The sequence below is a fragment of the Taurulus bubalis genome, assembly GCF_910589615.1.
Source record: "Taurulus bubalis genome assembly, chromosome: 17".
NCBI classification, from domain to species: Eukaryota; Metazoa; Chordata; class Actinopteri; order Perciformes; family Cottidae; genus Taurulus; species Taurulus bubalis.
This window is the reverse complement of record NC_136605.1, coordinates 15,665,260-15,691,280: the sequence shown is the minus strand read 5'-3', so window position 1 is coordinate 15,691,280 and position 26,021 is coordinate 15,665,260. Positions and strand designations below refer to the sequence as shown.

The 26,021-nt window shown below is 41.9% G+C and overlaps 1 protein-coding gene across 1 annotated transcript in view; it reads left to right on the top strand.

The window, feature by feature from the left end:
• LOC306749912 (Na(+)/H(+) exchange regulatory cofactor NHE-RF2) overlaps nt 1-21,437 on the top strand; it is a gene marked incomplete at both ends in the record, with an annotated part of 27,159 nt that extends 5,722 nt beyond the window's left edge. Inside the window, 4 exons of the mRNA XM_079233269.1 lie at nt 13,052-13,282; nt 19,719-19,872; nt 21,034-21,152; nt 21,273-21,437. Coding sequence (XP_079089395.1) covers nt 13,052-13,282; nt 19,719-19,872; nt 21,034-21,152; nt 21,273-21,437 — 669 coding nt within the window. The remainder of the gene's footprint in view (nt 1-13,051; nt 13,283-19,718; nt 19,873-21,033; nt 21,153-21,272) is intronic.
• Between the last annotated feature and the right edge of the window lie 4,584 nt (nt 21,438-26,021).

Genomic DNA, 26,021 nt, shown 5'->3' with positions numbered 1-26,021 from the left:
TGGAGAGAAATGCTGCTCTCTGATAACATCACTCACTTTTGAACTACGTTTGACCCTAAATCAACAGTAAGTCTGCTCACCAAACCCCTGAAGTTAAAGTTACATCAAATATTGAGGTGGCAACCAAATGTATTATCCATTAATCAACGTCCCTCTTGTTCATTTTGTGCAATATGTGTAGTTAACATACTGCATGTGGATTGTTGGAAAAGCAGCGTGTAAATCAGTGCACTTTCACCCTGAAAATGATTCTAATATGAAGAACAATACAAGCTGTGTGCTTTTAACATGACTTTAGAGTATTACAGTTAAGTATTAATGGTACATTGACATTGAAAGCCAAATGCAGTGGGCTCTTTAAAACAGACATGAACTAAACCTCAGAGGGTAAAACACACTTTAAGGACATATTGTCTCAGTTCATCTCTCTGTGACAAGATGAGAGGACATTGTATTAAACTGAAGCAAAAGCTCTATTTAGCCACTTTATTAGCCGTCGCCTCTCAAGCTATTTTCTTATCACGTTCTTGCTCAACCATTCGCTGGCCAGCAGACAATCGCACACATTTAACACAATGAATGACTGAGTCTCCTGTGCCTGTCTCAGAGAGAAAGGAAGGGACGTTTCAAAGACAAGAACATTACGACTTGGGTTTGAGACGTATTATCTTACTTAACACACACCTGAGGTGCCAATGCTCTGGTCTTTCTCCCTTGTGCACACACACACACACACACACACACGCACACACATGTGCTCAGGCGTGTTATGTGGGAGTGTCATTAAAGCTCAAGATAAAGTGTCAGGTGTCACTTTCCCACCAGAACCTTTTTTTTGTTTTTACTCGCAAGCACACACACCTGCAGATAAAATGTATTTCCTAACTTATTTGATTTACAATCAAGGAATCTGAGGTGTGAGAATCATTCATCACATTTCATCGCCTTTGACTCCGAGATATAGTGTTCCTTAATATTATGCTGCGCAGACAGACGCGTAGGCAGTGATATACAATATGAGATATTCTTTCTCCAGCCACATGGAAGCAGACATGTCCCTGGCCGATACGGAAGTAGCTGTATTGTGGAAATTGTGTCCCTGGCCGGAATGTTCTCTCTCTGATGGTGGAGAGGCCTCCTCCACACGCACAAACAAACTGTGGTCTTTTTCTATCATTCTTTCCAATTCTGCTGCACTTCTGGTTGGCAAGTATAACATGGGCTTGTTAGGAAAGACGATTAGTGTGCTCGAAAGATCGCAAAATAAAGGATGGATGTGTGAGAAAGAGAAACTGAGGCAAAGAGAAAACATCCATATGCAGTATCTTTGTTTCTCTTTGATATGTCCATTATGAGTTTGACCTTTGATATGGTTAATTCCAAAAGCTTTGAAAAATAATATAATGGCTTGGCTCAGTCAGACGCAACTCAGTATGAAACAGTAACAGTAGTCCAGATGACGGGTCCAGCTGCAAGAACATGTGAACAGCAAGTTGTTATAAACCTCACTACATCATGTGCAGAATTTGCAAAGGCCTGCTAGTGATCATCAGCTCCCCATAGAGCACACACACACACACACACACACACACACACACACACACACACACACACACACACACACACACACACACACATCTGTTAAAACAGTTAGAGTGAGAGGAGGGGTGTGCGTTTGTGGAGGTGGTCTTTGTGAGGGCACATGTGTCTTTGCACCATCGAGAATGTATTACGGCTTTGTGTGAACATTCACAACATATTATGTTTTATTCAGTGTGTATGTGTGTGGTTTACAAGTTGATGTGGATATTTGCTCATCAGCTGTGGGAGGACACATGTGTGTCACAGGTGGTGAAGCCCTAACAAACTCCACCTAAACACCAGCAGAGACTAAACAAGTCAAACATGGAGACGGAGCACACACGAGGGGCCCAACAGTTTTCACAAAATCCTCCTACAGAGAACTTCTCGATACTTAAACCTGTGCATATGTGGAGCATTGGGAGTGAAAGAGATCTGTGTGGGAAAGCACCGGACAGCGAGCACTGTTTTTAAGGGTCAGCGCTTGAGGTCATAGGGTCAGAATTGAATAAACACAAATAGTGAAAACTTGTGGATCTGTGAGAGAGAGAGAGAGAGAGAGAGCAACTGAAGAGTTGTCTTCGGAGACAAGAGAAACAGCTCTCTACGAAGATTTTCAGCCGTAAACAGACCCAAAACTGCAGAAAACATCATTTTTAAACTCATCCATCTCTGTGCAGATGTTGTAAAGATGTTGACTGTCATGATAAGATAAACTGTTCTCATTTCTTTTTGTGCACATTTTTCTTTAAATATCTTTGTGGCGCTCGTATCAAATCACAATCAGGCCTGGCCATTACTTACAACAACACAAAATGAGGTGATGGCTCCGGTCAGGCTGCCTCATCTCTTCCTCGTCCTGTTCTCTGACTCAGTCGCTCATGCTGCCCGGCATAATAAGGAAAATATGTTGCCTGTCGGCTCTCATGTAGTGGCGCATAGCACAGGAATTGTCTGGAGGTAGACAGCACTTCAGTTCTGCTTGCCACCCAGGTGTGAACTGTGATGGGCAAGATAAATGTGAGGTTGTTTCTTGTTGATTAAACAAAACGCTGGAGGATGTGTACAGTACAATACTTGCCGAACAGTGGCGGTACAGTGGATGTGGGAGCAGAAACGATGGCAAAAATCCTCTTTTTCTGGCATTTTATTTGTTTCACCTTTATTTAACCTGGCATGTTTACTACCAAAACGTATCCTGTTTACTTGAATATGAAAGATTTTTGTTACGATATCAGATGGAACATGAAGTTCCATACGTTTGAGAGTAACTAAGTGCTTTTTACTAACATCTGGAGCTAAGACCTCCTCCACCCCCCTCGTTTGAATACCAACTGTGTTACATCAAGATGTAGGGGTCCGGATTCAGTGTGTGTGTGTGTGTGTGTGTGTGTGTGTGTGTGTGTGTGTGTGTGTGTGTGTGTGTGTGTGTGTGTGTGTTTGAGAAAGAGTAAACCAAATTCCTGGAGTAAAAACACAGTCTGTAGGATGTGGAAGGGTCACGAGTGGGGAAAATGTGTGTGTGTGTGTGTGTGTGTGTGTGTGTGTGTGTGTGTGTGTGTGTGTGTGTGTGTGTGTGTGTGTGTGTGTGTGTGTGTGTGGATTTAAGGAACAGAAAGGGTGGAATTCGTAAGGTGGGTAATGTAGGAGAGACATGAACAACTGAGTGTATTGTGTTAACTGTGTGTGTGGGTGTGTGATTGAACACAGCTGTGTGTCTCCATGTTTCATCTCCCCATGCACTGATTAGATATTAAAATGTTGCCTTTGTTAACCCAGAAGAAATTGACCTGAATTTGCAGACTTCGTTTACCAGCAAACTTTAACAGGAAATGTCCCTTGTCACTGTGTTGTGGAATGAAGATTATGATCACGGGACATCATTTTATATAAAGTAATAAAGAACACCACCTAAAAAGACTCTCCTCTTTAGTAGTGATGCTCCAGATTTGATTTGTTTTATCTTTATTTTAATTCAACTTTTGATGATCATTTTCCTATTGTTTTGAAAATTATGATCGCTTACATCACTTTCTCACTTGGAGATGGTTATTCATGCTTTTCCAGAAGGGGGTTCATTTAAATAGCTGTTAAGCTGCCAAAGCCCACTCACGCTACTACATTTAGACTGTTAGCAGCAAGAAACAGAGATCACATAATAACAATTTTAGCCTCTTTGCATCGGCAGTCAGTTGATTATGAATTGATTTTAAGGTTTTTACTTTTAGAGTCCTGCACGGATGTTTAAATCTGTCTTGTGTCACTTGTCTCAGTGGCTTCCTATAAAAATTAATTTCTACAAACTTGCATTTCTTCTTCATACAAATGAAGTGTATTATTGTTGTTGTCATTTAAACTATGATTATACTGATTATGAAGCTGTTACATCTTCTCTGAACTCCTCCTATCCACAATTTGTATCTGTAGCAATTGAGACCCTTGACCCAAATCGTCAGCATTATTTATAGATTGCACTACTTTTGCATCGCCCTTACTAGGTCAGAATATGTAAAAACAGGCCTGTCTTCTCTTGACATCCTTAAATCATCTGGGACTGATCTCTAAAATCCATTTTTTTAAATCATTAACACCTGTGTTTGGTCAGTTCCTAGAACTTTCTATCTGAACAAATAATGTCAGTTTTGGAAACATCCACTCACGCTGCTTCTCTATCTGCATCTTCTTAATCTCATTTTTTAACTATCAGTTGTCGGATGTGGGAATGTGAGTGGAGAGTAGGTCGATTATAGCAAGGCCGAGCATCGACCGCTGTGCTGCCCACTAAACAACATTGCCAACAAATAGGAGAGAGAGAGAGAGAGAAAATAAACAAACACTGTAGATCTGTATTACTCAACCTTATTATTGCTGATAGAGAAGTTCTCGTGTGCACATTATGTGATGCTTTATGTGTTATGATTTAGGGAGCCCATGAATACTTCCCTCAGGTTTAATCTGGGCTGCTATTCTCACTCCTCACGTTCATGTTCAGTCTCTTCGCTTGATCCCAGCTGTGAGCCAGCACACGTTCCCACACATCGATCCATGCAGTGTTCACACACACCCTTTGTGGGAGTCAAGTAGATGTGATGGGAGAGAGACCTTGTGTCCGTGTGGATCAACTGGGAATTCTATCGACTTGAGAAACAATCGTCAGGTTTAGTGTGCGTGTGTGAGGGGAAGTTAGCCTGCGTTAAAGTGTGAAAGAAGCAGCAGACAGGAATCCCCTCCAGTTGATTCATTATGCTTTGGAAAGTAGGCAAGATAAATGAATATATAGCTGTCTCTCGCAGACACACACACACACACACACACACACACACACACAGCTAGTAAATATTTGTCCTGATGTCATCTGAGGCCTCTCCCACAGAGCATGTTTGTGTCTATAATGTCAAATTTAAAGTGCCAAAATGGTATACAGAGGCTAAAAAACACAAACATGTAGGGCTACAAGTAATGATTTTTAAAATGATCAATTCATCTGCTTACTATTTTCACAATTAATCAATTCATTCCTTGGTCTATGAAGTGTTAAAAAATAGCTAGTTTCCCAGGCGCCCCAAGTGACGAGGGATATCTGCCACATACTGATAACAGGGGTGTGGACACACACACACACACACACACACACACACACACACACACACACACACACATAACAGCACATAACTGCTGAAAATGTCAGCCTCGCCAGCAGCCCACACATTTTAGATTAACATTTAAATGCAAATAGGCAGACATGTTGTCTTCTGCCACTTAACTGCATATGAATATGTTATTACACAAGTTTTAAAGGGCTTAAAGATGCCATGACATGGAGGATGAACGTCAATATGAGGTTAAGGAAGAATGGAGTGTTGAAAGATATATGGAGAGAAGTAGGTTTTAAACCACTTGTTGGTTGGACATCTTTCCTGTCTCTCTCTCTCTCTCTCTCTCCCTCTCTCTCTCTCTCTCTCTCTCTCTCTCTCTCTCTCTGTGTCTGCAGGTCCATGAAAATGCAATCAACTTCTTCGGTTCTCATAGACTCTAAAGCTGCATTGTTTCACGGAGAGGCTGACATGTACAAACATATGTTGCCAAAGCACTCACAGCATGAAGTCACAAAAGCCTTATGATGAAAACTAACTTAATTATGGTCCCATTTATTCTAAAGTATTGTTTTTTACAGAAAGGGAAATCTGAAAAAAAAAACACATTGCGGAGCAAAATTCCCCCGAAAATATATGTTCTGTACCATTTGATTGAATTGAAACAGCATCTTCTTTGTGCGCACATTTACTGTATGTTTCTTAAAAATATAGTTGCTGGCATTCTTGTTTATCAAAGGGTTCCTCAGAGGGAAGAAGGTTTCCTCCACATGTTAGTGCTCTAATGTAAGATCTATGAAACAGCAAGTGTGTTCAAGTTTTTACATTTTTTAACTTTGTTTTCCGGCTGCGAAGTTAAACTCTGTCAGAGACTTTTGAACACAGACAAGCCTTGACATTTTGATGTGTGAAGTATGAGTGGTGCAATGACCGCTGTGACTTTTGTATTTTTCTTCAAGGACATGTAGTGAATGAAATATATATTATGTTTGGCATCGCCAAAGCTCATTGATTTTAGCTCACACATGTTGGGCAATTGGGAGAAAATGTATTATAAATAGACTTCTTTGCTGCATGAAGTGACACTTTGGAGGGTTGTGAGGAGGCACAGTGTCATCGCATCAACGCTCTGTGCTAGTTATTCATATATAGGGCAGGAGGAGGGCCTTCATATTATCCTGATCGCATTCACACCCGTCACAATATGTTTGCACTCACAGGACTCTTCTCAGCTCTTTTCAGACAGTTGAGCTGCAGGCATAAATTATATCAGATATTTAGTTCCATGTGACAAAAGTTGGAATAACATAACAAGCAAGTTTCAGCACTAAAATGCAAGTGAAGGGCAATAATAAATAACTTGTTTTGCGGTGTTGTTAGCTGTACTCTTAGTTTGCGTAGTGAATGCCAGGAAGTGAAAACGCTTTTATAGATCTAGCTCAGTAACATAATTTATTTAACTTCTATCAATTGATTTCTCGCTGTTTGAACTTTCTAGGAAAAGACAGATTGAAGGGAAGAGATGTGCCAATTGACAAGTTAATTTACAGTATTTCAATTGATAATTTAAGCCACCGTATTCACAGTATTGTTTGATAAACAAACAAGATATAACATGCTAATATAGTGAGTGCTGGAGGTGCTGGGAGCTGGATGTTATTTCTTCCGGATATAGCCGGCTAGCCATTTCCCCTTTTCAACCATCATGCAAGGCTAAGCTCGCCAGCTTTCCAGCTTCATACCGTACAGGCATGGAAGTGGTATCAATCTTGGCATTAAATTCTCTGCAAAGAAAGTGAATGAGATTTATTACAATCTCTGTTAAATAGCAGGGGTTGAACTTTGAATACAAACCTATCCATCAACCCAGAATTCTGCTTTGAGTCCAACACATGCAACAACAGACTACAGTAAAGAATGACAACTTGCTCCATGACTAATGCAGCGTACCAACTACTTTTTCTTTTCCAGGAGATGCATTCACTTTTCTTTTCTTTTTTACACATTCCACCTCAATGCTCATCTCTCACTTTCACACTCTCAAGAGTTATGATCTCAGGAAACACTTAAACAGTTGCACACACACACACACACACACACACACACACACACACACACACACACACACACACACACACTGCAGCAGAGCAGGAGACTGTGTAAACAGATCTCAGCAGGTCCGTACTGGTGGAGCACGATGGACACACAGCTAGCATCTAGCCTTCGAGTCACAGAGCTGTTACGTGACACCAGTGGGGCAAACTGGGATCTCTGGCCGTTCCTCAAGTTCTCTCTGCTGCTGCCTTTTCTTCCTGTCCTCCACACCATCATCTCCCTCTCTGATTGTCCTTTTTGTCTTTCGTTCCTCACTTTTTTCTCCCCCTATTCCCCTTTCCTTCATTTAATTTTTATGATCTCCAAATCACTCTCTGGTTTGGTCCCAGCTGCCTGTCATTTCCTTTCTCTCTTGCTGCTTTCCCACTCCTCTCGGCCTCTCGCCCACTGAGAACTGGCCAGATCTGCTCTTTTCCTCTCTGATTGAGCAACACTTAAAGCAGCTGCAAACACACACACACACACACACACACACACACACACACACACACACACTCTATTTGAGGGTAGCGCTGCCATGGCCAAAATATCTGAGACACAGCAATTTTCTTAATTTGGTTAAAGCCCTTTTAAATGATCCTCATGTGGGATTTGCTTGCACAAAAGCCAGGAAGTCTGCATGGTGCTGTCCAACAGACGCCGCGCAACGTACACAGAAAACTCCTCAAACTATTTAAATCTAAAATATGTTTGTATTATCTCACTAAAACGACTCTGTAAATACACATCAGAACGAACTGGATCTACTGGTTCCACTGCTGTCTCCATGACAACCGGTGGTCAACCGTGACATCAGCAAAGGTCCCAGGTGCTGCTGTTGTTTGTACTCCACCGGCATCAGACCATCAGCAATGTTTACATCCAGCGCTCCATTATTATTAAAGGTGGAGGTCGCATAGATGCTTCCAGGCAAATGTCCCTTTTCTGGAAGATGAGAGATGTAAGCTTTTTTTTTCAATTGCAGTGTGTAAATCTAAATAATTGCTGATGTATTTGATGCCTTGAGATCTCAATATTTACATATATTTTCAGCAGGCATGTACCAGACTAAAATAAGCATGTTTTGTTGTCAGATATATAACAATTGGGAACACAACATTGCTCAAAATGGACTGTTCAGCAAGGAGGGGGCGTGGCTAACTGACAAAAACAAAATCAGGCTTCTCGTCCCACAATGAATGTAGATTTTATCAGCTGTTGTTGTCAGCTACTTTGTCTCACCTTTACTATTTTATTTTGTGGGTAAACCGCTCGGGTTGTTTGGATGCAAGCAGAAGAATTCACTAGAATGTATCCTTCAACTTGATGGGCATGTTATTGCTGCAAAAGTCTATGTTTGCAGCTGTTTTGAACCCTGTAGGCTTCTGGTTATTTATACATTGCAAGTCCAACTGGAAAATAGATGGCTCCAGCTGATTATTCTCCAAGCTGGGAAATATTACCACTGTTGGGGTTGAGTTATGAAGAGTCATTAAACAATGTACATTAAGGCCATGGAACAAAAACTGATAAATTACCTTTTTATTTTAACTGTGAATTGGATTTTCACTCAAAATGGTTTGACCCAAAGCTTTCTAGTTTGTTTAAACTGTCTATTGATGGATTAGTTTAAGTATACTGTATCTGCTTGTAAAAAGGTTTTTTGATGCACACATTATTATAGTGTAGGTAAATCAACAGGTTATTTATCCACGATGGGGTGTGTGTTTGCGGTGAGTGTGCACATGTCATACTGAAAATAGCTCCTAAAATAGTACATGCTGTCACACCTTTCTTAAGCAAAACAAACTCAGCAGGAAAAACTGCATAATTTTGACTCAGCGCTCAAAGGAAACTTGACCTGTTGATTTATGAAGATGGGGATATTAAGTTTGCATGAATCCTCTTTTGGGAAGCATGTGAGAGCATTGTTGACAAAATACATGCTTTACATGCTTGCAAACACACAGACACTGGATTTAAAGTTTCTTTGTAGCAACTCAAAGACACATATAACAGCACACATGCATACACACACACACACACACACACACACACACGCATGCATGCATGCATGCCCATACACACTTCATTTTGTTGTGGGACAACAGTGAGCAAATGATCCTTGGCTGTGAAAGGGTTAACAGTGGTCATGATCCATCCATTGCAGTCGGCCACTGCTCAATTATTCAACAAGGTACGATCTGGTTTCATCAACTGCTAACACCCCCGCCAGCAGTCGGATGCAGAGGGAAGTGCACAGACAGACACACAAATGACCATTCATGCTGAAGATTTTTCATAAATAAGCTTTAGTAATGTGGATATAATGACTAAGTGGATAAAAGCAAATAATAGAACATCCAGACCACTCTGGTAAGTTCAGATACATCACTTTACTGTAATGCAGCCCTGTAAAACCAGAAGATCAGTTATATAACGATATTACAAAATCCACAATCACTTGACAATATCTAGTCTAATGTCCCAGTGATGTTTTATAATATGGATATATTGTCCAGCGGCAAGCTGGAGACACACTAACAAAGCTGACATTAGTTTAGCTAACTAGCTACAGTTAACAAAATGTGGTGGTGACAGTTCAGCCAACAACATTATGTTTAGTAAAAACTCAAAGCTTGATAGGCAGCAGTAGCAACAGTAACTAAGAGGGGGCGGCAGTTAGTGAACAGTGAATCATGTGTGTGAATTTAGCTCAAACTTAAACTTAGACATTCAATTCTCTCCCTTCTAAAAAGCTTCTTATCCTGTGTGACGGTTCATGTTGCAATAAATAATGCCCCCCCCCCACCTCCCCAAAAAAAGTAGTCGAAATAGCATAACCCAACCACCCGGTCCAACACAGGTCTTGTGTGTACACTGTACTCTCCCCCACATGCACTCACAGAGACGGACACACAAAGGCTGACTGTGACACGACACTAAAGGAATCCATGGGACAGCACTTGTCCCATTGACAGCACATCCTCTCAGTGTGCCACAGTCACACAGAGGTCAGTGCACGTGGTGTGTGTGTGTGTGTTTTGAATTGGGACATCAAACTCCATAATGTACTGCTGTGGGTGTAACATATTCCATGTTGTTTTCCATTATGGAAAAGCAGCCTGATTTATTGCAAAATATTCCATGTGAACATGGGCCTGGAACAAAACATGAACACTACAGTGTTTTCCCTATCGTCGCTCCAGCGGGCCGTCCCATCGGGACAGATACTGATAACCATCTGCTCTCCTGACGTCAAGCTTGTTTGCTGACAAAGGGGGAAAACATCACATCTCATTTTTCTCCCTCCCCAACCATTTTTTCACAAAAAAACATGACGCTTTCAACACCCTCAGTTCAAACAAACATGGTGACCGTATTTCATTCGATGGCCTCTCGGTTCCTGAGAGAGGAGTCTCTGTCCTTTTTACACATTTACACACAAGACAGCCGCATAACATCAGCAGAGAGCAGAGGACACACACACAGTCGGGTCGTCATCCTCGACACAGTTAAGCTCATTCAGATCAAACCCACAGCACAAGAATACCAAATCAAAAGCCTCCCAAATGCACACAAACGTCCAAGACGGAGGCTTTAGGAGATGGCACAGGCCCCAGGGGGTAATTAGGGGCCGCGGACCGGCATTGAGAGGCGGTCCGAGGGTAGATTGGCAGACACTTGCGTCTCCCCCACATAATGATTCCCAGCTGTGCTACTCTCACTGTTTATGTTAGAGGAGTTCCACTGAAAACTCTTCCTCCCCGTGGTCGCTGACTGGAAACTTCTGTCATTGATTTTACGGCACCGCTCTGTATTTATCCGTCTGCTGTATTTCTCCAGGCTCTGAATAGTCTTAACTCCACTGTTTCTTTTCTCGAACTCTCTTTTTCTATCCTCTCGCTGCATCTAATTTTCTATCCCTCCCACGCACTCTCTCCCTCTGTGCTTGTTCCTTTCCTCCTCTTCCTCCTTCTGCCATTTTTCTTCTTTGCATCGATGCTAATACATTTGATTTGAATTTATTTTTCTCCCCCTTGGAAGTTCTGACCCAGCTGCCCAACGCAAGCACCTCATCCTCAGCCAGGAAAAAGAGGATCTTGAGAGATTCATGAGAGTAGCTTTTACTGTCTCTCTCTCTCTCTCTCTCTCTCTCTCTCTCTCTCTCTCTCTCTCTCTCTCTCTCTCTCTCTCTCTCTCTCTCTCTCTCTCTCTCTTCTTCTCAGGGCAAGCTGCCCAGATCCCCGGTAAAAATTCCTAAAGAATTCAGGGGCCTGAAATGAAATTATATGTTGCCATCTGTGTTATTTTTTTAAACAGTCGACGATTTGCAGGCAGTGTTGTGGTGATCGAGGGTCAGCCACGATCCCGAACATGAATTTGCATTAATCACACATTAATGTTAAAGGTGAGATAGAGTTCAAATAAATTAATAGGTTCAAACAGTTTTTACTTTTCTTTCTGTCAGAATACATGAAAAACAATCTTCTCCTCTCTCCACACTACAGAACCTCTCTCTCTCTCTCTCTCTCTCTGCCCACATACTGCATATGTATTTTTAGCAGCCACAAGCTGGACCATGATGGTGGCTTCACATAGAAAACAATAGGCTTCTCATGTTGCGTAATAGGATTGCAGATCTCTCCTATGCACACAATATGTGCACCGTATGTAGACCCATATTTGGTCACCCAACACCCACTCTACCTGTCTGTTGCCTCACAGCTCATATCAGCTGAGGTTACAGAGTTGGCTACCGGCTATCATTTCTCTCACTGCACATTTCTTTTCCCGGTGTGTAGGCGGTAAATCAGTGTGATTACACTGTCGAGCTTGAGGTAAAATTATACAGGTTCTATCAATGTCTTCAACCAGGCTTTTGGAGTTATCAGTGATCTGCTGCAAATGGACAATTTCACTTCAGAACAAGCTAAAATCTGTTCTATTACTGAATGGCCGCACAAAATGGAAACATAATGAGGAAAATAGATCAACAGAGAATGATGTACATTAGTAGTAAAATTGCATTTCCTTATAAGACGTGGATGTATAAGGTCACCAAGACCTCACCCATTGATTTGTGCTCTACGGATTTACAGCCTCGAGTTAGTCACCATCTTGGTTTTTGGGAACCAGAAGTGACACGGAGGGGGCAGCTAAGTATGACCGAAACATGAAGAAGACATTTTTAGGCGACCAAAAAGGCTACAATTAATGCTCATGACTTGAAAAGACACTGTGAAAGGGTTAAAGTTATATGACGAAATCACCCAGATCTAACACCACTGTGGTAGTGCCCTGTGTTTTGCATCCTCCTGATGGCTATCAGAAGGAATGCAAGTTTAAAGCATTTCCCCACTCGCTTCAAGTTTCATAATCGAGGATACCGCCTTTCTACTTGACAGTAGTCATAAGTACCTTGAAGTGACACTCACATATTTGTATAGAACAGTCACCCTACAGGCTTGAAAGGTGGTTGTTATAAATGAGTAAAGTGACTCCGCTGGGTGTTTAAGTCACCTGCTGTGTTAAATGAGTCACAGCAGAATGTCACACTGTCTTGTCCAGTTTTCCTACATATGATGCACCATTTAGATCTCTTTTATAGTTTTTAAACAATGCACCAATGCTGTGGTAATTGTGGTGTAATTTCGAGCTCTTCTGCTATCTTCTTCATATGTTTTGTCATCAAGAACTAATGTATGAATCTTTGCATGTATATGTGTGTTTTTTTTACCTGTATAAAAGACAAGTACACACTTGTTCTCCTTCTCCTCCAGGAGGCTGAAGCCCAGGCTGAAGCCCAGACGCAGCAGGCCCAATCCCAGTCACGGCCCCCAGCCGAACCGTCCGAGCTCACTCCACGTCTGTGCCACCTGATGCGCTCGGACGCGGGCTACGGCTTCAACCTCCACAGTGACCGATCCAGGCCCGGACAGTACATCCGCTCCCTGGACCCGGGGTCCGCTGCAGACCACGCCGGGCTCCGGCCACAAGACCGGCTGATAGAGGTAAGACGGAGGAGCGGGGAGGGAGTGTCATGACAGCGTAGTGCCACCCAATGCAGTCGTCCTGCAGTAAATCTACCTGCTTGTGACGGTGCTGCATTGGACTGCATTATGCTCTTTGATACAAACTGTTCATTTAGTTTACTTCAAACCAGCTGTATTTCCATGTGGACCTCCTGACACTGCTTTTCAATATTAATCTCCATACGGATTGTTAACAGTTACATAGCTTTCTTTTTTTGATTTGTATGGGGTCTGATTACAAATCCTGTTTTATTTTTGATTAGTATAAGTATTATGTTGGTGGCTGCTCATGAGGAATATAGATGGAAATATAAAATGATGCAGTCTAGATGAATTCTAACAACTTTCGGTGCAGGTCCGCATACAGATACAAATGCAGATGTTTATGTGACATAAACAGATACAACGTTACACCCCTTGTGTGTTGTGGAGCGGTTTGAGGGGTTTCCTGTGTATTAAGAAGTAAACAGGTGGGTGGAAACCTCCGCAGTAGTAGTGATAAGATGGAAGACTATTGAGCGTTATGTGAGCGCTTCATGCACACGTGCGGACCCAAGAAGATAAATGAGGAGATCATGAAATATGTGCACACACTAATGAGGTGCTTATTGATAAATGATTCTGGTTTAGTCTGGTACATGTCAGAGAATATTATGATTTACTGGGTGTGAAAACATCCCTCGAGGGGCCTCCTGTAGCCCTTCATCTTGCCACTTTGGAGTGTGCTTTTTCTGTCTAATGAACTGTTTAAGTGTTGTTGTGAGCCAACTCTGATTTCCACACAACCATCCAATCCATTACCTCCAAATAGATGTACGTGTATACTGAGGTGACCTTCTCTCAGACAGTTACTCCATGACACACTAGAAGTCAACAAATGTCTTTGCAAAGTGTTTGCATAGGAACTAATTCCTTTGTGTTTATTTAAACCAAAAACAAGTATGTAAGAAAGCAGGAGAGCACCTGAAGTATTGGAGACTTACTAAGTCCGACAATACAACTAACAGTCAGTCATCTCTGGATGATTCTTCATATGAATTCTCTCATCAGGATCAACTATACAGAGTGCTTTATCTATTTTCATCATAAGCAGTTTTTCATCTGAGTGTACACACACAACATTCATCCTTCATTGCCATGACCTTTGGCCTCACTGGCTATACATCAGGGTCCAGACTCTCACTCTGCAGAACAGGCCAAACAGCAACCATTTGGTAGTGAGGTGAAGCATAGTTAATTTAGGATCTCCCAACATGTAGAAGAACATACTCATGGTTTTGAATGAAGCAAAAATGTGAATTTTGTGTTGCATGATAAGTTGAGATGAGTTGACACAGGTGAGAGCAGGGCCTGTTTTGAAAAAGCTTCCTGTATGTGGAGGCAGCAGATAGATAGCTTAGCTTAGCACAAAGACTGGAAACAGGGGAAAACAGCTAGCCTGGCTCTGTCCAAAGGTAATGAAAAACTCACTAAGTTACAAGTTATATCTGTTTTGTTTAATCTGTCCCAAAACTAAAGTGTAAATCAACAATTAGCTGACATTTACAACAGGGTCATGTGCCAAATGGAACAACTTCTCGGCTGCAAGGAGACACAGTCTAGAGCCAGGCCAGCTGTTTCTGAAATGTAGTGTAAACTGTATGGACTAAAATACGGATAACCATCAGTGTGGTCTGATAACTATGATCAGGACCACCAAGCAGAGCTGCAGTTGTCTGTAAAAGGCAGAATGTTGATCACGCTTCAGTGACATTAGAAACACTGATGTTCTGACGCTCCTCTGGAATATTAGACTGCTGATGAGAGTGTGTGGAAACATCCTGTAGCAGGTCACTAATGACACCAGTCACCTCCCTACGGCTCTCCATGGACACATGAATTGAGGATCACATTTAGGCCAAACTCAGTTCAATTAAAGGAGTTTTATTTGTATGATGCACACGTGTACACATTTCCAACGTAAAGATTTTAATACAAAATGACATGAAATAAAATACAATATCGGATACAAATCTCATAGTTAAAGCTGAAACTTAATCAGCAACTATTTAATAATCAATGAATCGTTTAGTTTTTTAAGCATTAAAAAACTAATATTTCTTTAACGAAGCTTTTCCAAAATGAAGATTTGTTGCTTTTATATTCAGATTTCGAACAGTTAGTCAGACAAAAAGGAAGAAAGTGTGAGGTTTTACTATTTATATTTGCACTATAGCACTTTACAGACTAAACAGTTAATGAAGAGAATTGATTGGTTGGTTGCAGCTCATGTTGAATTGCTCCAAAGAAAAACTAATTGGGAGATTTTTAAAGATATTTAAACTCTATTTGCCTTTTTGTTATTTTATATGAATGTTTGCTTAAAGCTTTGAACTGTTTTTGCAAGTATCTTACATTTCCTGTGGGACACTGTAAAGTTAACCTCATGAGACTTTAAGTATACTGGTAAATATGGGATTTCTGCCAGTTTAAAAACTTGATCCCAGCATTTTAGTTTAGTTTGGACTGAACATCTGAAGTCCTGTAGTTGGCTGCTATGTGTGTGTGTGTGTGTGTGTGTGTGTGTGTGTGTGTGTGTGTGTGTGTGTGTGTGTGTGTGTGTGTGTGTGTGTGTGTGTCTGCCCACACACTGATAATTGCAACCGTCTCTGACCATGCGTCAAGAGAGCGTTTGTGTTATCTGTCAGCAGCCTGTCTCTCTCTCTCTCTCGCCGTCTTTTTCTCTCACCACGCCCCATTACACTGGAGGTGTGTCAGCAGCAGCTAGCGTTGTAGAGGCTACGATGAGAGCTCAGCTTTCTGCCGATGATTGGCAGGAGCAGTGACACCGCTGAATGCCTCATCGGCCTCTCTGCTCTGCCTGCCTGCGCTCAACAATGCACACTCTGTACCTCTCACACACTTGAGGGTGTCATCAATGGACATAGGAAAGTGCACCTCACTCACCGACAGTAGTGCCCACAAACAATTTCATGATGCCACGGTGATTTCCCGCCTGGATGATGATCAGCGCATTCTCTCTCACACACATCACATCACAAACCAACAATATGTTGTGTTGTGGGTGTTTTTTTAAGCCAACCCAGGATTTTGTTTTGAAACATGCCAGCAGCGTGGCTCTATGGTGTTAATGTCGGTCTGTCCGCCACTGTGGTGCAGACTGAAATGTCTCGACAACTACTGGGCGGATTGGTAATAAATGTTATACATGCATGCATCGTCCCTAGAGGGTGAATCCTGATGGATTGACACAAAATCGTGACCAGACGTTTAATTGGGGAGGCGGCCCCCTGACTTTTCCTCCAGCGCCATCATGAGGGTTCGTATTTGTGGTTTAGGACCACAAATACCCCACAAAACAAATGCATTCCCATCATCCTCTGCTGTACTTTGCGTTAGATTCTAATTCACAGAGGTTACCATGCTAACATGAGGGTGACCATGGCAAACCGTTTACCTGCTTAGCATCAGCATGTTAGCATTGTCATTGTCACTCTTTAGCATGTTGCCGTTAGCATTTAGCTCAAAGCACCGATGTGCCTCAGTACAGCCGCACAGAGCTTCTGGTAAGACTGTAGTTGTATTCTAATTGTGGTCAAGCAGGGATCAACGGGCATGGACAAAAAATAAAGACAAAAAATACTTTGCAAGAACCTTTTTCCTTCATTTCAAATAGTGTCCTTCTTGCTGAGAAGTAATCATTCCACTGGGAAAAAAAAACACGACAGCTGTTGTGGGAACATTCAATTCCCTCTTAATTCATTACCAAAACCAGTTGCTGAATTAATTTGAAGCCACAAATAGGCTGTGCAGTTTCTGAGTCGTGCTTTACCTTTAACAGCTTGGTCCTGGAGCTGTCAACATCTAAATCACCTCTCGCGGTCGGCTGCACAGTCACTGTGAAAACTGAACTTATGAGATTTTGTCTCCCTTTGCAAAAACTAAACTGAAGACCGAAGATTCTGAATCTGTGCTTGTGAACTAGGATTTATGTTCCAATAAATACAATCTAAAACCAAGGGAAAGTAGAAATCCCCTCCTCCGTGGCAGAAAGGGAAAAAAGTAGTTTAATAAAATTTTTCTTGGAATTGAATGTGTAATGGTGTGAATGTATGGCACTTTATAGATCGTAAACAAAATTATATTACTTGTTGATGACTTTGATTCGTTTATGAATGTTTTTGCCTTTGAATGTTTGTCAAAGGGATGACAGTTCTGTTTGTTTGTTTCTCTTCCATACTTGATCGTTAATTGAGTAAGATGAGCTGTTTTGTTGTATGTGTTTATGTGGCCGTTGTGTGTATTGTGTTGAACTGGATGTGTGAACCAAAGGAAGAATAGCTTATGCTTTTGCTAATAGAGATCCTCATAAAAAATAAAAATAAAGAAAACAAACACTTAAAAGTTATTCATGCGTCACGAACAGTGTGTGCAGCTGCATTTGAAATTGTTTGTTTTGATCCAAGGTTAGTCGAACACACACACCACATCACAAATGTGCCAGTGAACGTCAGGTGGCTGGACTCTGCGTGGCTTTGATGAGACATTCACTTAAACACACACACACACACACACACACACACACACACACACACACACACACACACACACACACACACACACAAACTTCAGTATTAAGAGGTTCCCAGAGGAATAGTCTCATGAGAAATAAGCGCCTGTGCTGTTCCTGCAGCGTGTATTAATTAGCGCAGTGGGCAGAGAGCAGAGTGTATTGTCTTGTGTGGGATGGGCTGTTAATATCGGGCTGTGAAACATGACACAACACCTGTTGTTTGGCTGAATAAAAAGATGCTTGTTCTCTCCGTATCAAACTTGTATTATCTGTCTTATCTGTCATGAGTCCTGGGAAGAAAGGATAGATTTTTTTATTTTTATATGAAAGAGAGAAAGCTGCTCACATTCTCCATCTGTTTATTCCTCTCTTTATTTGTGTTGTCTTCTTGCCACTCTCTCTCTCTCTCCCTCCTTTCCCATATAGTCTCTCGTTGCACCTATTTGACTATTTCACCTACAAATGAGAGCAAAAAGTTTCTTCTCTTCTTTATACGGCTCATCTTGTCACAAGCGGTGAATTTTAAACAAATTCCCCCTCAGGACTCGGACACCTGAAACCTGCACTGTAGCCATGAGCCCAAGAGAGCCATCAATAATTGATTGTGTATCAACACTAACTTGGCGTGATGCGATGCTACCTGGCTCAGAGAGACCATGGTCTAGAGTCTAGACAAAGCAGGCCTCCAAATGCACGCAGCATCTTGCTAGGAGCACGGAATAACAATCATTATTATGTCCCTCTGTTGGACTGCTTCTGGCCCTAATATTTCAAGAGAGGTGAAATCTATTTTTAGAAAGTATGGATGATGAGTCTTCTTTTATTGTGGCAAATCATAACTTTACTGCTGGATTTACAGCTGTCCTTAATACTTTCCTGGACCACTGTTGCATTGTGTTAGGAGGCGCAGGTTTCTGAGAGTCATGTTGAATTGTGTATCACCAGTATGTGGTCCCATGGCTCTACCTAGTGGATAGATTGGGTAGCACAGTGTTTGATGGCAATGTCAACAATGGAAAAAAAGAGTGACGCGAAGGTTCATTCAGGTGCTGAATTCAAAATAAAGCTAAATGTAACTCAACCAACTGACTTGTAGAGATTTGTTTTGGAAAAATCTGATCTGGTTGTTTATGTCTCTTAAGCAGAAATGACAATTAACAGGGAACCTTAAAGTTCTGGTTGGCCATGCCAACATGTTTTGGTATTGTACATTTACTGAGCGTTTTTGGGACAAAGTGGGACCAAAATATTAAGAAATGTAACTATGTGATATAATTGAATTTAATTTAGTTCAATTTGAGTCTAAAGTAATAGCAAAGCAATGGATGACCGCCCCCCTTCGAAAATAAAACCATAGATTGCAAAGGCAGACAGTAAACTGTATTAAACAGCATTATAATGTTTCAGTCACAAACAGAGCCACGTGCATTTAAAGGGCTATCACATAAAAGTTAAAGGTCATACATTGAATCAGCGTTTCCCCTGTTAAAAAAGAAAAATGAATGATGTAAGTAGCACTATACTTTTCATCATAAGCAGTGTGCACACAACATTCACCCTTCATGTGCAGACAAAGTGCTCTTTTGGATGCCTATACAATAGATAATAAAACATAATAAAGTATCCTTGAGGGGACGCCTTCAATGGAGAAGGCGAGATGCAGCGTCATATAGACTTCTCCACATGCTACCAAACCTTCTGTGCATTGGTGCTCATGTTTTTTGCCCTTGACCCTCAGACAGCCTTCGTGGTGTAGCGTGCTGATGGAGAACTAAAGATTACAACAACCAAGCCACAAAACCATTACAAAAAACCTTATATCTCTGCCTCTGTGTTCTCCAGGTAAATGGTGTGAACATCGAGGGTATGCGGCATGCAGAGGTTGTGGCCTTCATAAAGAAAGGGGGCGATGAGACCTGGCTGTTGGTGGTGGACCCAGAAACAGACGAGCACTTCAAGAGGAGAGGGATCGTCGTCGCGGTCAACCATCTCAGAGGTAGGACTGCACTATCGATAGATCAACTTAAACTTCCATGAGTCATCATTGTCAAGTAGGTTGTGGTCATATTAGAAAGTCAAAGCAGGTGCTTTACTGCAGAGAATGAGGTTGTCAACAAATCTGTGTATAATCTCATTTTAGAGTTCATCATCATTTCCTGACAATTTCCTGGGAAATGCAACATTAAACCCCATTTATTCGTATAATTATATGCAGGCGTGTTGTAATGGAAGATTTTCCTGTATCATATCTGTTAAAAAGGAATGAGGTCTCTGAATCAAAGTTGTCTTAAGTCCGTTTATTTATAGAAAGGAAATGTCTGTCACGGCTACTGGCGCAGCCTGTAACACAGAATTCAAAGAAGCAAAAGTCATCAGCACATTTTATAACACCATGAGGTCTCCGCCTCCAAACCCCCCAATGAAGGAGACCAAGTAGCTGAGTCTGTTAGAAAAACATGAACCCCCACTGTCCCCGCCAAACACAACTTACATTCCCTTTGTCCTGACAATCAACACCTTATCTGTTTACGACCCCTCTATACACAAATGAAGACAAGTCACTAAGCTCTCTGATCCCAGTACTTTCCCATCTCATCCCTCAGCCATTTGGTCCCTCACCTCTGAGGGTCATTCAAGGTTCAATTTAGACTGTATTATTACAACACTATATTTTCCCATTACAGTGTTCAGGCACCACTGCCTGGTGGATTGTGGATTTTTTTTAAATACTTGTTTATTGGATAGGCGTGATTCAATAGTTCTCAATGAGTTCAGCCTTTGACGACTCCATGGCTGGAAAAAATATTATGGAAGAGTTGGATGACGAGGAGTATAGCTCCTGTTGTTGGAATTAATGAAGGTGGTTGTTGTTGTAACAGGATGTGAGATACTTGTCTGGATAGACTTTAAACATTTGAGTGAAAGTAAGCTGTCTTGATTTTCCCTCTAATAAGAAGCAAACAACTTATTCCTTGGACCTGTAAACTGAAGCATGAGTTCTTGACTCGTCAAACTCTCAGACCCTAAAATACATTTCAACAAACCTTTGAAACGTACATCTGGGGCCTGAGATCGCATCCCTTTGAATATGTATAAAGAGTATTAAGTATACACCAGGGGAAAAAAACAATATATTGGCTTGTTTGTTTGTTTTCAGACTATGACGGTCCGTCCATATCCAACGGCTCCCCCAACCCTCAGATCAACGGCAGCTCCACCACACAGTCCTTCAGGTCCACACACTCCGACCTCAGCAGCCACGGCAACAGCACACAGGTGGGTGTAAGCATTCATACTGTATATGATGCCGTATTTGGCCTTTGGTGTCTCACATTAAAGCTAGTTCCCTCAACCCTTCTGTCTGTCTCTCCATCTCCAATGATACCTCCCATCTAGCTGGCGGACGATGATGGCGGCCGGCTGACGGACCCTTTCGCTGAGATGGGCCTGAGTTTGAGCGCCACGGCAGCAGAAGAAAAGTTAAAGGTCCATGCCAAAGAAAAGAAGAAGGCGCCGCAGATGGACTGGATGAAGAAATATGAGCTGTTCAGCAACTTCTGAGACCCCCACCAAGGTCACTACAAACACCAGAGATGGGAGCTCTCTGCCGCCCTCTGCGAGGATGAAGAAGAACCAATATACAACAGAAGATATTTTGTTCCTGGAATTAAATGTGACAAAAGAAAAAAGTTGTACTATGGATTTAACATTTAACAGCTTGTTTTTCCTCTTGAAAGCATGACATGAAGAAAGTGCTTTCTGACTGCAAAAACTGTGAATGCTTTGCTAAAACTACACTGTTCAGAAGGAGGAGCATCTTTAAAAGCATCATGGGCTAGTGTCAGGTTTCCACACATTTACCCAAATCCTCACCACTTTTTTCTCTACATTTACCTGCCTATTCTCCCTGCTTAAGAGATGTGATTCAAACAAATGAGGGAGACAGTTATTTTTATATTTAAAAAGTATAAACAACTATTAAAAAATAAAAACAGTATCCCTTCATCATGGACTGCATTTAAAGACTTTTATGGACACTGTGACAATAATGATTGTGGACATTGTGGGAGTTTTTGCCCATCTGAGAAATTCCAAAGTTGGCAGAAGATCACTGTGAAAGAGTTGAGACCCTCCACCTCCAGCCCACGCAGATGTTGGATAATAATCCAAATCACAAAGAAAAGGATGGCTGTGTGCACTGGTTGTGTGCGTCTATGACGAGTAACTGTACTTTTACATCGAGTTCATTAACTGATCATCGGATCAGCCCTGCTTTATTCAAAGAATAGTTCATGTGACTTGTTATTTAGCACTCCGTCTTGATAATGTATCACCACTAACCTCTTCTCTGAAAGTGCTCCAGCGTACATGTGCATAACAAAGGGGCGCACCACTAACAATCGATGTGAACAATGAAAACTGGAACGTAGAAGAAAGGAAGGTTTTTCTCAGGATGGCAGAGGCTTGATGTGTACAGCAGAGGGCAAACTTGCACCACAAATAGAGGACACCTAAACTAAACAGAGTAGATGTTTATCCTGGCTGTTTGTTGGGGGGGGGGTTGTGTCTGACAATTTGACACTTTGTACGGGTTAAACCAACAAGATACAAAATGTGCGTTAGTGAGCTTTAGAACTGCCACGGCTGGCTGTTTCCCCCTGTGTCTCGACTTTATGCTACGCTAAGCTAACCAGCTGCTACATATTTACCATACAGCTAACTGGCTATTCGTGGTAGCTTCATAATGTATCACGCAGACACGAGAATGATGTCAATCGCCTCATCTGACTTTCCACCAAATAAGAGCATTTCCCAAAAATGTCGTACCATTTCGTTAATTAAATATGGGTCAGGGCCAGGAAAGAAAGCAGCGGATATTATGTTGGAGTGAAAGGGTGTGATCAACATGAGTGAGAGCAAGTTGTGGGGCGGAGGGAGTGGAGGAGAGGCTACATGGTGAGGTCAGAGATGCTCTGGAGGATCTGCTGAAAGAGACTGTGGGAGCCAGGGAGCTTACTGTGGATTACTACACACACAGGGACAGCTGTCATACACACATTTGTGTGTATATGTTTGTGGAGAAGGTATACATTTCGTAATCCAGGCAGTGTTGATAAAATATGTTGCAACAAGAGGGACTGCAAGTTGGAGAATCATTTACGTGGACATCTTGTCTTTGTTTTGTTCCCATAAATTCAGCCCGAGTGTCTTGATTCATCTCTATACATCCGTCTGTTTGTTCTGATAGTCACAACTAAAAATACTCTGTGCTACCATGGCTGATGTATATACAGTATAAGTATACAGTATATATGGCAGGTTGCATTTTTTTCAATAAAGTGTGACAATGTTTTTTGGAATATACTCAATTGTTGCCGTCATCTCTCAAAGCTTCGCCAGTCCGTACTCTTGAACATTTTGTTTCCCATCAATCTCCATGAGCTCGTACTTTGTTTTGAACCTCTCATTTTCACATATTTCTCCTTCATATTGGTGTCTTTTATTGGTTAGGCTACTATAATATCTCCCATTTGCTCCCGTTCCCTCTCTTTCTCTCCCTCTCAACCACCGTCTCTTGCTGAGGATTACACCAGTGTACAATTTCAGTTTCAGGCAATTCACCAGCAGCCAGCTGCCGAGAGCTTGCAGGCCACACGGAGGTTACACAGAGGTCAAACGTGTATTGAACAGAGTGTGTGTGTGTGTGTGTGTGTGTGTGTGTGTGTGTGTGTGTGTGTGTGTGTGTGTGTGTGTGTGTGCGCGCGCGTGCGTGTTACACTCACACAGTGTAACTTCATAAAGTTGAGGGGTCCTGAAATAGTTCGGCTTCACATATTTGTGTACTGTACTTTATTCTTTTATATTTGTGGGGAAATTGGAACTATTAAGAACTGGACATCTGAAACGTGTCTGTGATGAGTTAGACAGTAGCTCACATGTAGCCTCAACGCTAATCAGAGACCACATCATGATCAAGATCAGAGAGCATCGATGCCAGGACCAAGGCTTTGAGGGGTTGAGATCAAGACCAAGCCCAACACTGAGTCCAGAGTCCCACACTGCAGGACGCAATTATGATGAAACGTGGAACATGCAAACCATATTTCCTCACAATGATCTGAAAGATCCACAATCCCACAGAAAACAAATAAAGATGTCTCTTTCATTGCCAAATATAGTGTATGTGTGTGCATGTAGAAGTGTGAATGAGAAATGTCTTGATAAAATAATCACAACGACAAGAATCGAGACAGAGACCATCCACAAGTGGTCTTGAAACCGATCAACTGCCGTTGTGACATAATGTCAACTGACACAACCCAAAAAGAGGCCAGACAATATGTCAGTCAGGAAGAAAAATAGGTTCTGTCCACTAGCTGGCGCACCACCAGCATTTACCATCCAGGAAGCAAGCCAAACACTGGCAGCGTGAGGCCGTGGGTACATCCAGTGCCCGACCTGATACGAGAACAGAAGCAGAGAATAGAGCCACATGGGGCCACTTTCTCTTTAGCCTGTCTCAGCAAATACTGCTATATCTACTTACCACTGATGATAGATGGTTGTTTGTCTTGCACCCATATTTGTCTGTCCTCCTGCAGGCTGCTGGACTTTGATTTACATTTTTGTACACACAATGTTTTCACAAGGTTTCACCTTTAATCTGATTTAATATTTTTCCTATTTTCATCCCACCTCACCACCTCCATCCCACCCAAGTTAGAGTGCCACCCATGTAACAGTGCCAGGGCTGCCTGGGTTGCAGCGGTGCCCGCAAGGAGCGAGAAACCAGAGACTGACAGGGAGGGGGAGACAGAGAGAGATGGGAGAGGAAGGGGAGGGGGGGTGTCCCCATGGCAACGGTGTGTTTTTGTTAGCGCTCGTGAGTCAGACAAGCAATGACTCACAGTCAGGAGGAAACACACACACACACACAGTCACATTCATACTCACACTCCCGCTCACTCGAGGAGAAGCCAAATAAGGACAGCTAACCAACATGCACAGAGAGGGAGTGAGCAGAAAAACAGAAAAGAGAGGAGAAGAAGTTTGATGATTTGTGCTCACTACAAAAAAATAATCAAGAAACAAAGGGGAAAGTAAGACAGGCAAGACAGACGACAGGGGCAAAGACAGAGCTGGGATGGGAGAGTGCATGTGCCAAAATGGAGGGAAACCGCTGCACCAGAAGGCATGAGTGTGGGCACATTCCCTCTCCCAAGAGCACACTTCACATGGGTGGGGGTAGCGGAAACACACACAGGCACACCCAGTTTGTGCACACCTTGGCTTAACTCGCTAAACCACCCATTTATTGTCTGACGCCTACACATTTAGCAAGGCCACCTGGTTTTGCACAACAAACTTTGCATTTGATTTGTAAAATCGTTTTTTTGTGACAAACTGGATAAAAGTAACAGTTTTTTTTTTTACTTTATGTTCATGCAATGGGAAAAAAAGAGTAGTTTGATTATTCTTGTCTCCGTCGTCATCTCTGTTCCCTCTGACTGATGAACGTATTTTCCCACGACCTGTTGCTTCAGTGGAAAACTCCTTTTGGTGGTGGAGTTGACTAACTTTATTTACACTGAGGAGTCTGCAGATGTATGTGTGTGTGGGCTGTGATTTACACACAGTTACAGGCCATGGCTCATCCCACACTGAATGTGTTTTTTGGCTACTGTTTACCCTGACAGAGTGGCAGAAAATAGACCACTGCACAGACCCCCTTCATCTCCCTGCAAAGATGTGTCGGTATGTTTTTACAGTATCATAAAAGTTGATATACTGCAAGTTCTCAACGCTCCACTTCACAAACACTTCTAACTTTATGACTCTCCCTGTTTCTATCTTTTTCTTGTCCTCTTCACTTAGTTCAAAATGAGCTTTAATACCATGATATATTGCCAAAGCTTTACTAAATGTATAAATAATGACCAAATTTAGTTGCAAGATTGTTTGTCAAGTAATATTTAAAATGTACAGCAATATACATAATCAACATTATCTAACCATATGAACTCCAAAATCTTAAACAAAACATGCCGCTTTTTCTTTGCGTGCAACTTTCCCCTACTCTCAGTTTATCTCTGTTCCTCCCAATGTGCAGAAGTTCAGCTCAAATCAGCCAATCAGAACCCGGTG